The sequence below is a fragment of the Alosa alosa genome, chromosome 13 (genome assembly GCF_017589495.1).
Source record: "Alosa alosa isolate M-15738 ecotype Scorff River chromosome 13, AALO_Geno_1.1, whole genome shotgun sequence".
Lineage (NCBI taxonomy): Eukaryota > Metazoa > Chordata > Actinopteri > Clupeiformes > Clupeidae > Alosa > Alosa alosa.
In genome coordinates this window covers 4,582,633-4,595,475 of record NC_063201.1, presented here as the reverse complement: position 1 = coordinate 4,595,475, position 12,843 = coordinate 4,582,633, and the positions used below count along the sequence as shown (strand labels likewise).

Sequence of the window (12,843 nt, the reverse complement as noted above, 5' to 3'; positions counted from 1 at the left end):
GGTCAAAACACTGTTAAGGGTGCCTTTATGTGTAACATTAAGTTTCCACACTTTGGTTAAATCCAGTTACACAGCCTGACCTTTCTCGAGTGGACTCATTGTACAACTGTTTTCATTGGCCAGACTGTTTAGTTCAGTTTATCAAGCTTAGCCTTATGCCATAACACCACATACTCATAAGTTGCACCTTAATTTATTCTCACATCAGAATGTCCGTATGACATCAATATTAGGACTGTGAAAAATAATAATTTTCACAATGTGAAATAAAATGATTATGAATTGATGCAGAAATTTGAATAATCGATGTGGAAAATATGTAGGCTAGTTCAGCTAGTAGGAGAATTCGGTAAGGCAATTCAAGGAGCGCACACCGCCACCAAATGTCAGTGCAACGAAAGTGAAAGTGATTTTTGCATCCAACCAGTTTATTGGGTTTTGCTTTTCCTTTGCCATGTACTAACTTCACCCTTCCAAGAAGTTTAATTCATTTAGCTGGTATTTATTTATATTTTCCGTAATACAGACAGACAGGCAAGGCAAATACGTAAGCTACATGACGTAGGATAATGTTGACATCCGGACATCAGACACGGACTAAGCAAATCTTTCTACTGTGTTTGCCACCGGCACAGATATGAAATAAATAAAAAGTTAATTTACGGTTAGATCTATTGAATAATTAGGTTCAATGAGTGGCCTACACAATCTATTAGTCTTGTGATGATAGTCATGTGCAGTATATGTTATTATTGTCATACGCATAACATGTTCACATCACAGATCAGACAGGTCAGACCTTTGTCTTTGAGCCATGCTCTGCTCCAACAGTTCTACTACAGTGATCCATGTTGTATTTAATCTCCAGAGAATATCTCCAATGTGACAGCAAAAGCCGATCAGAATGAGCTGGTGGAGTTCAACAATTCTGTCACTCTCACTTGCTCCGCCTCTGGCACCTTGCCCTCATTTCAATGGCTTAACAGGAGTACTATTGTCACAGGAAGTGACAGAGTTCTGCTAGACAAGAGGAGCCTCACTATATTGAAAGTAACTAGATATGATGATGGACCATTCAAGTGTGAAGTATGGAATAGTGTCAGCAACCAAATGAGCTCTGATGTTGATCTGACAATTCACTGTAAGTGCAGAATTCATTGACACATTTGTTAAATGTACACATAACTTATTCAGAGATATTTTTTCTTATGCACAAATGATTGTTGCCAAACACTCTTTGCTTTTCACAGAGTTTTCATATTATTAATGCTATAAACGTTTTACATTTCAAGATAATGCAAACATTATGCAGACAACTCATAGGAAAGCAAATTTCTAATTGAAATCTGGCCTGTTTCTCTCTCATCAACAGAGCAATCAAAGCACAAGAAATTAATAAAGGTTGTGACATAATAAATCACAACAGTTAACTATTACACAACTACTAGAGCCATAAAATAAAATTTGTATACTCTGTAAAGCTATTAAGAACACATATAGGCCTATAACCATCAAAGGAATCAACATTTTGCAATTGGAGCAAAGAACCCTCCCAGTGAACTTAGTATGTTGGCAACTCTAAATATAGATATCAAAATGATGATGAAATGTAATGTGTCATTATAATTGCAGATGGCCCAGATAGTTCTGTAGTTTCAGTGACACCTGAAGCCCCATTCTACAGTGCAGGCTCTGACATCACCCTGTCCTGCTCCTCTGAGTCCTTCCCTGCTGCCCAGTTCCAGTGGGCACTGAATGGAACCTTGCTGGCCAGAGAAGGACCAGAACTACGACTGGAGAACGTTCAGGACAGTGAAAGTGGAGCCTACAGCTGCTGGGCATATAATATTAAAACCCAGAGGTATAAAGCATCATCACCACAAAGCATCACTGTGATAGGTAAGGAAAAGTCATTCAGGTATATTTTCATTATGAAGAGAGGAGGTGTTGAATTGATGATAAATATCCCACATCTGGCTGATCCATCTTTAATCATCTCCAGTCAATCTCATGTTTGGCAAATGCAAAGTCCAAAGTGACTCCAAAATGATGAACTCTACATTATTAAAAATAATAGTGTTAAAAAATAACTGAATTATGCATAAGAATAATAGTATCCTAAGGGACTGTTCGTTATTTATAAAAGGGGCCACCGGAGGGATTTTGAGTGCTTCAGTCAAAAGTTGCATGCCCTCCCTTGCCTGCAAGAAATTTTTCAATGACCCTCCGACAGAATTTCCAAAAAAGACATGACCCTCCCCGGCCAAATGTCGATGTCTTCTGCCGGCGCTCCTTTGCGCATTGAAACACATTGACATAAGCTAACGTTCTTAAAGCAACCTCTGCTTTCTGATCTTACAAATCACACTCCACCAACATTGTTTTGGAAGCACAATAAGCATGGAAACTAAATGCACACTTCCTGCATATCTGCATTAGCCTACTTGAAATAAGTTATTCCTCTAGTAAATAGTATTCACATGAAATAAAACATTGAGACTATTCAACAAAGGACACTGGGTAATAACAAATTCAACACATGAACTGGTTGCTATGGACTCGTCTCTAGGCTTCCTCAGTCATTGTAAAGCTGCCGAAGCGGAACATTATCCAAAACTCCATTTCTCAGACGAGCGTCAATTTGGGAGCGTGCATGCTACCACTCCTTCCTTCTCAAATGACTTGAAAAGGCTGTTTGCACAATTTCACAAATAATCACAGGGACCGAAACATACCTAACATGCCAACTTTTTCCGGGTTTATCACATATTTTAACTTTCCCCCGCTGTCTTGCCGTTTTAATATTTTCCTGTAGAATATCCCATATTAATACTCTCATAACATTAGTCCTGCCATCTAACAACAATGATAAGAACGATATGAAATACCAACAATGAAAATAATGGGTTTCATATTAATAAAAACGGAGTGTCTTACACCCCTGGTACGAATAGCCTTGGCCACACAGCTGAGCTATTCACACCCTGTGACATAACAACAAAAATACTTTGCTCACATGTACAAAAAACATGGCGGACATTGTTTTTTTCGTCAGCAGAAAGCGAAGAATTCTGAAAGGTTTCGGCACTAATATCTGTTCAGATTAAGTTTTAGATTGAAAAGTTGTTTTATTTTCATAATCTTCGTTCAGTGAACACATACAACCGTCAGTTTGTCAGTTAACAGAAATTTTGTGAATATGACGTTCAGCCCTATAAACTATAAGTTTACCTGCAAACTCCCTCTATTTGTGGATATTCACCCCTTGCAGACACGTGACTTAAGTCACGTGACGGCTCCATGCTGGACGGCAAAAAGATGGGAGACGGACGGCAAATTACATTATGTCATAAAGATTATGATGAACTGAACACCATTACTATAACATCTTTGTAGTTCAATGTATTGCTGTTTGGGGTCTGATAGTCAAAGAAGATGGCAGTGGTGTTGTTAGATGAAATGGGTCATGATCGCAAATGTAAAGTTATTAAAACTGGTGGTAACAGCAAGGGGAGATAACGTTACGTTAGGCTACTGTAATGAACACCCATAAGTATTTCTGGACTAAAATATTGCAAAGCGATTTGGTTACTTTATATGTCTTGCTTTTATCAGTTGTAACATAGTCAAAACGTTAAGAATGTCATATCAGAACATGAAATAATAACTAGCTGCCACACTTAGAAGCTAGCTATTCTAGCTAACGTTTATCGTAGCTCATAGTGCTAGGGCTAATGTAACTTCGTCAGTTTATGCGTTGCCCAGCGAATAAACTTTACTTCTTACATGTCTTAAGTTAAAGAATTGAAAGAAATAGGAAATTTAAAAAAAAAACTTGAACGGTATTATCTGTTTACATTCAGATCTTGCCAAAGACTTTGCCTAAGTGCCATCTGCCGTCCTGTTCAGAGTCTATGGTTGCTATAGCAACCGCTGCTGTGCTTCATACACTGAGGAGATAAGCATGCAATTGTGGTTGAAATACTCCCAAAACACAAAGAAAACAAACTAAAATATATCTATGCAAGAACATGGGATGTTGTTGTATTATAAACAATAAGCCAACAGTCGTGGAAGGGCATTACTACGGTTAAATCTCACTATAATCTCCTAGCTGTGCGATATGTCCCATTACAACCCATTGATTTGATTCGTGTTCTTGCCGTCCACTAGGCTATTTTGCTGTGGCGCGAACAAAACGTGACGTCACTTGCAAGGGGTGAATAGATACTGCAGAGGTCACACACATGGTTTAGCATGTGGGAGACCAGGGTTCAATTCCTTCATGGTGGATTTTGGCAGAGTGAGTGCGCATGTGTACCAACGTCTCTGGAGAGAAGGCGCGCAATTTGAACAAGAAATCGGTTCTCAAACGTAAGTTTTGAATGCAACAATTAGCTAGTTCAGGCACCAGGGTGTAAATAGCATACATTATACCAGGGTACGAATATCATCCACATCTAAATATACATTGATGCAGACAGCATACCTTATTCAGAGTGTCTATTACACAGCTGAGCTATTCACACCCTGTGACATAACAACAAAAAAACTGTGATCAATATGCCAGAATAAATGCACAGGGGTGCAAATAGCAGACACTGATATTTGTACCAGACGGGGTATTAATAGAACACATTGCTTTGTGCACCGGGGGTACGAATAGCATACATTGATATTTGTACCAGACGGGGTAATAGAACACATTGCTGTGTGCACCGGGGTACGAATAGAATTCACTTCTAATTGCACCAGGGTACGAATAGCATACACTGCTAAACATATCATATCAATTAAAATTAATATTTTGTCATTATGTTTATCTCTCAGTTTTCACCCATTAGATGAAATTATATATGTTTTTGAAAATGTTCATCTCTGTTATTTATGCCTAAATCAGTTGCCACTTTCTTCATTTAGTGCAGTGGCAAGATATCAGTCACTAAGCACAGCATCAATTGGCCCTCAAGGTTTTCGTCTTTTTCACCATTAGTTCAACATAGAACAAATGCACGGTGTGCATAGTGTAAGGAATGCTACCCAAGACCTTAATTGTCTGACATGTTTAGTTGCCTTGGAAAACCATTATCCATTACACCTGGGAAAACCATTATCCATTACACCTTGGAAAACCATTATCCATTACACCTGGGAAAACCATTATCCATTACACCTGGGAAAACCATTATCCATTACACCGTCATGTGATCTGCTCCAACAGTTCTACTACAGTGATCCATGTTGTATTTCACCTCCAGAGAAAATCTCCAATGTGACAGCAGAAGCCAATCAGAATGAGCTGGCGGAGTTCAACAATTCTGTCATTCTCACATGCTCCGCCTCTGGCACCTTGCCCTCATTTCGATGGCTTAACAGGAGTACTATTGTCACAGGAAGTGACAGAGTGCTGCTAGACAAGAGGAGCCTCACTATATTGAATGTGACTAGATATGAGAAGTGGCCATTCAACTGTAATGTATCGAATACTATCAGCTACCAAATGAGCTCTGATGTCAATCTGACAATTCACTGTAAGTGTAGAATTCATTTAAACATGTGTTAAATGTACATGTCATATAACTTATTCATAGATAAATTATTCTTGTTTTTGGTCTTATGCCCAAATGATTGTTGCCTAACACACTTAGCTTTTCACTGAGAATATTTATATTATTAATGCTATGAATGGATTACATTTCAAGATAATGCATATTTTATGCAGACAATCTATAGGAAAACAAAATTAAAAATGAAATCTGGCCTGTTTCTCTGTCATCAAAGCACAATACGTTAATGAAGGTTGTGACATAATAAATCACAGGAGTTCATGGCTACCCATGATTACATACATAAAAATGAGTTGGTGTAGGTCAAAGAATGACACATGCTGTTGTTATGGATGGATGCCAGATTTGGGATTAGACAGAGGAGTACAACTACCACAGCCATAAAGTCAAAGTTGTTTACTCTGTAAAGCACATATAGGCCTATTACCATCAAAGGAATCAACATTTTGCAATTGAAGCAAAGATCCCTCCCAGTGAACTAAGTATGTAGGCAACTTTAAATATATATACCATATCAAAATGATGATGAAATGTAATGTGTCATTATAATTACAGATGGCCCAGATAGTTCTGTAGTTTCAGTGTCACCTGAAGCCCCATTCTACAGTGCGGGCTCTAACATCACCCTGTCCTGCTCCTCTGAGTCCTACCCTGCTGCCCAGTTCCAGTGGGCACTGAATGGAACCCTGCTGGGCAGAGAAGGACCAGAACTACGACTGGAAAACGTTCAGGACAGTGAGAGTGGAGCCTACAGCTGCTGGGCATATAATAGTAAAACCAAGAGGTATAAAGCATCATCACCACAAAGCATCACTGTGATAGGTAAGGAAAAGTCATTCAGGTATATTTTCTTTACGAAGAGAGGAGGAGATGTTGAATTGATGATAAGTATCCCACATCTGTCTGTTCCACCTTTAATCATCTCCAGTCAATCTCAGTCTCGCTCACATGTCAGTCAAACCTGGACCCCTATTCTCAAGGCATTATCTCATGTCTGGCAAATGCATTTATCCAAAGCGACTCCAAAGTGATGAACACTACATTATTAAAAATAGAAGTTTCAAAATAGTGTTTAAAAGCATTGCCTTGGAAAACCATTATCCATTACACCTTGGAAAACCATTATCCATTACACCTGGGAAAACCATTATCCATTACACCGTCATGTGATCTGCTCCAACAATGCTAAGAGTGATCCATGTTGTATTTCACCTCCAGAGAAAATCTCCAATGTGACAGCAGAAGCCAATCAGAATGAGCTGGCGGAGTTCAACAATTCTGTCACTCTCACATGCTCCGCCTCTGGCACCTTGCCCTCATTTCGATGGCTTAACAGGAGTACTATTGTCACAGGAAGTGACAGAGTTCTGCTAGACAAGATGAGCCTCACTATATTGAATGTGACTAGATATGATGATGGACCATTCCAGTGTAATGTATCGAATACTATCAGCTACCAAATGAGCTCTGATGTCAATCTGACAATTCACTGTAAGTGCAGAATTCATTGAAATGTGTGAAATGTCCATGTTACATAACTTATTCAGAGTTAAATTATTGTTGTTTTGTCTTGTGCCCAAATTATTGTTGCCCAACACACTTTGCTTTTCACTGAGAGTTTTCCTATTATTAATTAGACATGCACCAATTGATCGGCTGGTGATTGGAATTGGACGATTTTCACGCGATCGGCCATGACTGGGCACTTAAGTGCGCCGCACTTAAAACATCACCTAGCTGAGTTGGCAAAGTATAAAAAACTAGCAAAGGTCAACACTCAGGGCTGGATGTATATAGAAAGTGTTAATACCGAGTTTTTCTATGCGCAGAAAATTAACACTCTGCTTTGTTATATTGCATTGAATTTACTAAGGTGTCACTTCTTTATGTAAACAGCGCTCATCACCGCCCATCACTGCCCATCTACAACGCAAATTGTGTGCCCGCCGCTAAACCATAAGCGCAGTTGAATGGAGTTAACCGAGTTCAACAGTTCTGTCACTCTCACATGCTCCGCCTCTGGCACCTTGCCCTCATTTCGATGGTTTAACAGGAGTACTATTGTCACAGGAAGTGACAGTGTTCTGCTAGACAAGAGGAACCTCACTATATTGAATGTGATTAGATATGATGATGGGCCATTCAAGTGTAATGTATCGAATACTATCGGCTACCAAATGAGCTCTGATGTCAATCTGACAATGCACTGTAAGTGCAGAATTAATTGAAATGTGTGAATTGTCCATGTTACATAACTTATTCAGAGTTAAATTATTGTTGTCTTATGCCCAAATGATTGTTGCCTAACACACATAGCTTTCACTGAGAATATTCATATTATTAATGCTACATTTCAAGATAATGCAAATTTTATGCAGACAATCTATAGGAAAACTAAATTCAAAATGAAATCTGGCAGGTTTTTCTGTCATCAAGAGTCATCAAAGCACAATAAGTTAATGAAGGTTGTGTAAGGGATAACGACCGCCGAGGTGTCCTGTTATACGGAATTAATGGACGAGGGCGAGGGGCAAAGAACTCCCCGACGCGCAGTGGAGTCCACCTGAGTCCATTAATTCCGTATAACTGGACAAACCTCGAAGGCCGTTATCCCGCTTATCACCCGGTTGCCACTGTAAAGCAAAGGAAACATGCGATTCCGTTTAAAAAGAAGCCCACTAGTTCAGCTTGTTGTACAACTTTCGTTGGCCCTATAACAGCGATAACATGGACAGTCAACTTGTTTACAGTTGATTCCATTGTTGCGAAGCCTGCCTCCAGGCTCAACCGTCGTCCTACTATGGTTGTTATAGTTACCATTCATAAGCATTGATATGGAACGCCGATTAAACTTTTTTTAGCAGATCTACTTCAGGTGTCCCGTTATTCAGAATTAAAAGCCACGCCGCCAGCCAATCAGAAAAGAGTATTTCTTCTCTCCGGGTGATAAGACATAATAAATCACAGGAGTTCATGGCTACCCATGATTACATGCATTAACATGAGTTGGTGTAGGTCAAAGAATGACACATGCTGTTGTTATGGATGGATGCCAGATTTGGGATTAGACAGAGGAGTACAACTACCACAGCCATAAAGTCAAAGTTGTTTACTCTGTAAAGCACATATAGGCCTATTACCATCAAAGGAATCAACATTTTGCAATTGAAGCAAAGATCCCTCCCAGTGAACTAAGTATGTAGGCAACTTTAAATATATATACCATATCAAAATGATGATGAAATGTAATGTGTCATTATAATTACAGATGGCCCAGATAGTTTTGTAGTTTCAGTGTCACCTGAAGCCCCATTCTACAGTGCGGGCTCTAACATCACCCTGTCCTGCTCCTCTGAGTCCTACCCTGCTGCCCAGTTCCAGTGGGCACTGAATGGAACCCTGCTGGGCAGAGAAGGACCAGAACTACGACTGGAAAACGTTCAGGACAGTGAGAGTGGAGCCTACAGCTGCTGGGCATTTAATAGTAAAACCCAGAGGTATAAAGCATCATCACCACAAAGCATCATTGTGATAGGTAAGGAAAAGTCATTCAGGTATATTTTCTTTACGAAGAGAGGAGGAGATGTTGAATTGATGATAAGTATCCCACATCTGTCTGTTCCACCTTTAATCATCTCCAGTCAATCTCAGTCTCGCTCACATGTCAGTCAAACCTGGACCCTTATTCTCAAGGCATTATCTCATGTCTGGCAAATGCATTTATCCAAAGCGACTCCAAAGTGATGAACACTACATTATTAAAAATAGAAGTTTCAAAATAGTGTTTAAAAGCATTACTAAGCACAGCATCAATTGGCCCTCAAGGTTTTCGTCTTTTTCACCATTAGTTCAACATAGAACAAATGCACGGTGTGCATAGTGTAAGGAATGCTACCCAAGACCTTAATTGTCTGACATGTTTAGTTGCCTTGGAAAACTATTATCCATTACACCTTGGAAAACCATTATCCATTACACCTGGGAAAACCATTATCCATTACACCTGGGAAAACCATTATCCATTACACCGTCATGTGATCTGCTCCAACAATGCTAAGAGTGATCCATGTTGTATTTCACCTCCAGAGAAAATCTCCAATGTGACCGCAGAAGCCAATCAGAATGAGCTGGCGGAGTTCAACAATTCTGTCACTCTCACATGCTCCTCCTCTGGCACCTTGCCCTCATTTCGATGGTTTAACAGGAGTACTATTGTCACAGGAAGTGACAGAGTTCTGCTAGATAAGATGAGCCTCACTATATTGAATGTGACTAGATATGATGATGGACCATTCCAGTGTAATGTATCGAATACTATCAGCTACCAAATGAGCTCTGATGTCAATCTGACAATTCACTGTAAGTGCAGAATTCATTGAAATGTGTGAAATGTCCATGTTACATAACTTATTCAGAGTTAAATTATTATTGTTTTGTCTTGTGCCCAAATTATTGTTGCCCAACACACTTTGCTTTTCACTGAGAGTTTTCCTATTATTAATTAGACATGCACCAATTGATCGGCTGGTGATTGGAATTGGACGATTTTCACGCGATCGGCCATGACTGGGCACTTAAGTGCGCCGCACTTAAAACATCACCTAGCTGAGTTGGCAAAGTATAAAAAAACTAGCAAAGGTCAACACTCAGGGCTGGATGTATATAGAAAGTGTTAATACCGAGTTTTTCTATGCGCAGAAAATGAACACTCTGCTTTGTTATATTGCATTGAATTTACTAAGGTGTCACTTCTTTATGTAAACAGCGCTCATCACCGCCCATCACTGCCCATCTACAACGCAAATTGTTTGCCCACAGCTTAACCATAAGCGCAGTTGAATGGAGTTAACCGATTGCGACATTAAACATAATCAAAGTTTAGCGATCTTACACTTGGGAAGTGATTGTCATGAAAGTAAACATACAGCACAATATTAGAAAGGCAAACAAAAGTTAAAATTGCTTTTGACATAGTAGCCAACAATGAAGAAAACTGATGCTCTGAATAATGATTCAGCTGTCTCTGAAAGTTTCTATAATTAACACATTTAACCAAAATTTGGATTACACCTGCTTTTAACAGGCAGCACTTTTCCTCCCCTGTGTTTGCTCCCACTTTTTCCTTCAAAATGAAACGGGAATCGGCTAAAATACCGGCAGGTCAAACACTATGAAAAATCGGAATCAGTCCAGAAAACTGCAATCGGTGCATCTCTATTATTAATGCTATGTATGGATTACATTTCACTATGATCATCAACAGAGCCATCGAAGCACAAGAAATTAATGAAGGTTGTGTCATAATAAATCCCAAGAGTTAACTATTACACAACTACTAGAGCCATAAAATAAAATTTGTATACTCTGTAAAGCTATTAAGAACACATATAGGCCTATAACCATCAAAGGAATCAACATTTTGCAATTGGAGCAAAGAACCCTCTCAGTGAACTAAGTATGTTGGCAACTCTAAATATAGATATCAAAATGATGATGAAATGTAATGTGCCATTATAATTACAGATGGCCCAGATAGTTCTGTAGTTTCAGTGACACCTGAAGCCTCGATCTACAGTGCAGGCTCTGACATCACCCTGTCCTGCTCCTCTGAGTCCAACCCGACCCAGTTCCATTGGGCACTGAATGGATCCCTGCTGGGCAAAAAGGGACGAGAACTACGACTGGAGAAGGTTCAGACCAGTGAGAGTGGAGCCTACAGCTGCTGGGCATATAATAGTAAAACCCAGAGGTATAAAGCATCATCACCAACAATCATCACTGTGATAGGTAAGGAAAAGTCATATGTGACATATTTTTTTTTACGAAGAGACAAGGAGAGCTTGAATTGATGATAAATATCACATCTGTCCATTTCACCTCCAGTCAATCTCAGTCTTGCTCATATGTCAGTCAAACCTGGGTCTGTACTCACAAAGCATTTTCTCGTATTTGGCGCATGTGTCCAAAGATAGCCTGGAAGCCAGCCTGAATTAAATTTTACATTAATTGGGACAGACTACTTGAGGTCATGCACGAGTTTGCACACCTTCCCAAACCAGCGACTACAAAGCCAGCCTGGCCACCGTTGTTCAGGTTCTTTGACCCTGGAACTATTTCTTCTCTCATGGCTTCATCTATCCTCATCAGGGCCTCCTGGTGGGCATCATCCCTTATCTTCTTTGCAGTGAGAAACTCTTGCACCAGCTCGGTCAATTTTGTGTCTGGAACAGTGGGTTTTGTCTTGGGAGATGAGACACCAGCTCCCTTTGAGGTCTTCGGTTTGGCTCCCTGTAGCTCGTAGTCCTGTAGTGGCACTCTCTCCTCTGCTTGATCCAGCTCCCTGTAGCTCGTAGTCCTGTAGTGGCACTCTCTCCTCTGCTTGATCCAGCTCCCTGTAGCTCGTAGTCCTGTAGTGGTACTCTCTCCTCTGCTTGATCCAGCTCTGCATCAGACTGCGCTGTTTCCAAAGCATCTTCCCACAGCTCACCGGATGCAACTTGGTTGGCAGTCAATTTTAGGGCGGCGGTTTTCTTTTGGGACGAACGCACAGTTTTTTTTCTGGCCAGCCATCCCACTGCTGCCACCAAATGTCACGTAGGTTCTTTTGTGTGATTTGAGAAGATGACCGGCCAGAGATAGAACTTCAGTGGTGATGGTTTTGTTGGGTCCGGATTCCCAGATTGACAGCATTTTTTTTTTTAAAGTAAAATAAAACTTTAAAGACAGAACTTAGACTTAGACTTATAAAGTCAGAGAGAAAAAATGCTGCAGGTTGCTATTACAGTTGACTCACTTACAGGCTCAACAATCTGGCAACACAGTATGTATCAGGTCACAACATTTGTGCAAAGGACCCCCGAAACATGTCTTTAGACCTCCTGAAATGATACATCACGGAAGAAAAAAAGAGAGAGGAGGGATTCGGAACAGGCTCAGACGGAGGGGAAGTCGCTTCCCCCTCCTAACAGTAACTGCACCATCAGTGCAGTACCGTTGCACCATCAAAAGCATCCTCACCAACTGAGTCACAGGTCATACCTTGACAGCTCAACATGCAGGTCTATTAGCTACTCCATTATTCTGACCCCATACTGTTCGCATTCCCAAACTAAGCTCTGGATGTTTACAAAAATTGAAGGGGTCTAGGCCAGCGGTCCCCAACCACCGGGCCGCAGGACATTCCTAACCGGGCCATTGCCTACGATATGAGTTTTAAAAAAAATGCATGCAAACTAAACTAAATTTAATTCGCAATAATGTCACGTTTTTACATGGC

General features: G+C 40.2%; 1 protein-coding gene across 1 annotated transcript in view; it reads left to right on the top strand.

The window, feature by feature from the left end:
* LOC125305703 (hemicentin-2-like) overlaps window positions 1-12,843 on the top strand; it is a 35,322-nt gene that overhangs the window by 7,045 nt on the left and 15,434 nt on the right. The window contains exons 5-12 of the mRNA XM_048260613.1: window positions 869-1,141; window positions 1,633-1,899; window positions 5,259-5,531; window positions 6,123-6,389; window positions 6,786-7,058; window positions 8,836-9,102; window positions 9,654-9,926; window positions 11,091-11,354. Of these exons, the coding sequence (XP_048116570.1) occupies window positions 869-1,141; window positions 1,633-1,899; window positions 5,259-5,531; window positions 6,123-6,389; window positions 6,786-7,058; window positions 8,836-9,102; window positions 9,654-9,926; window positions 11,091-11,354 (2,157 nt within the window). The remainder of the gene's footprint in view (window positions 1-868; window positions 1,142-1,632; window positions 1,900-5,258; window positions 5,532-6,122; window positions 6,390-6,785; window positions 7,059-8,835; window positions 9,103-9,653; window positions 9,927-11,090; window positions 11,355-12,843) is intronic.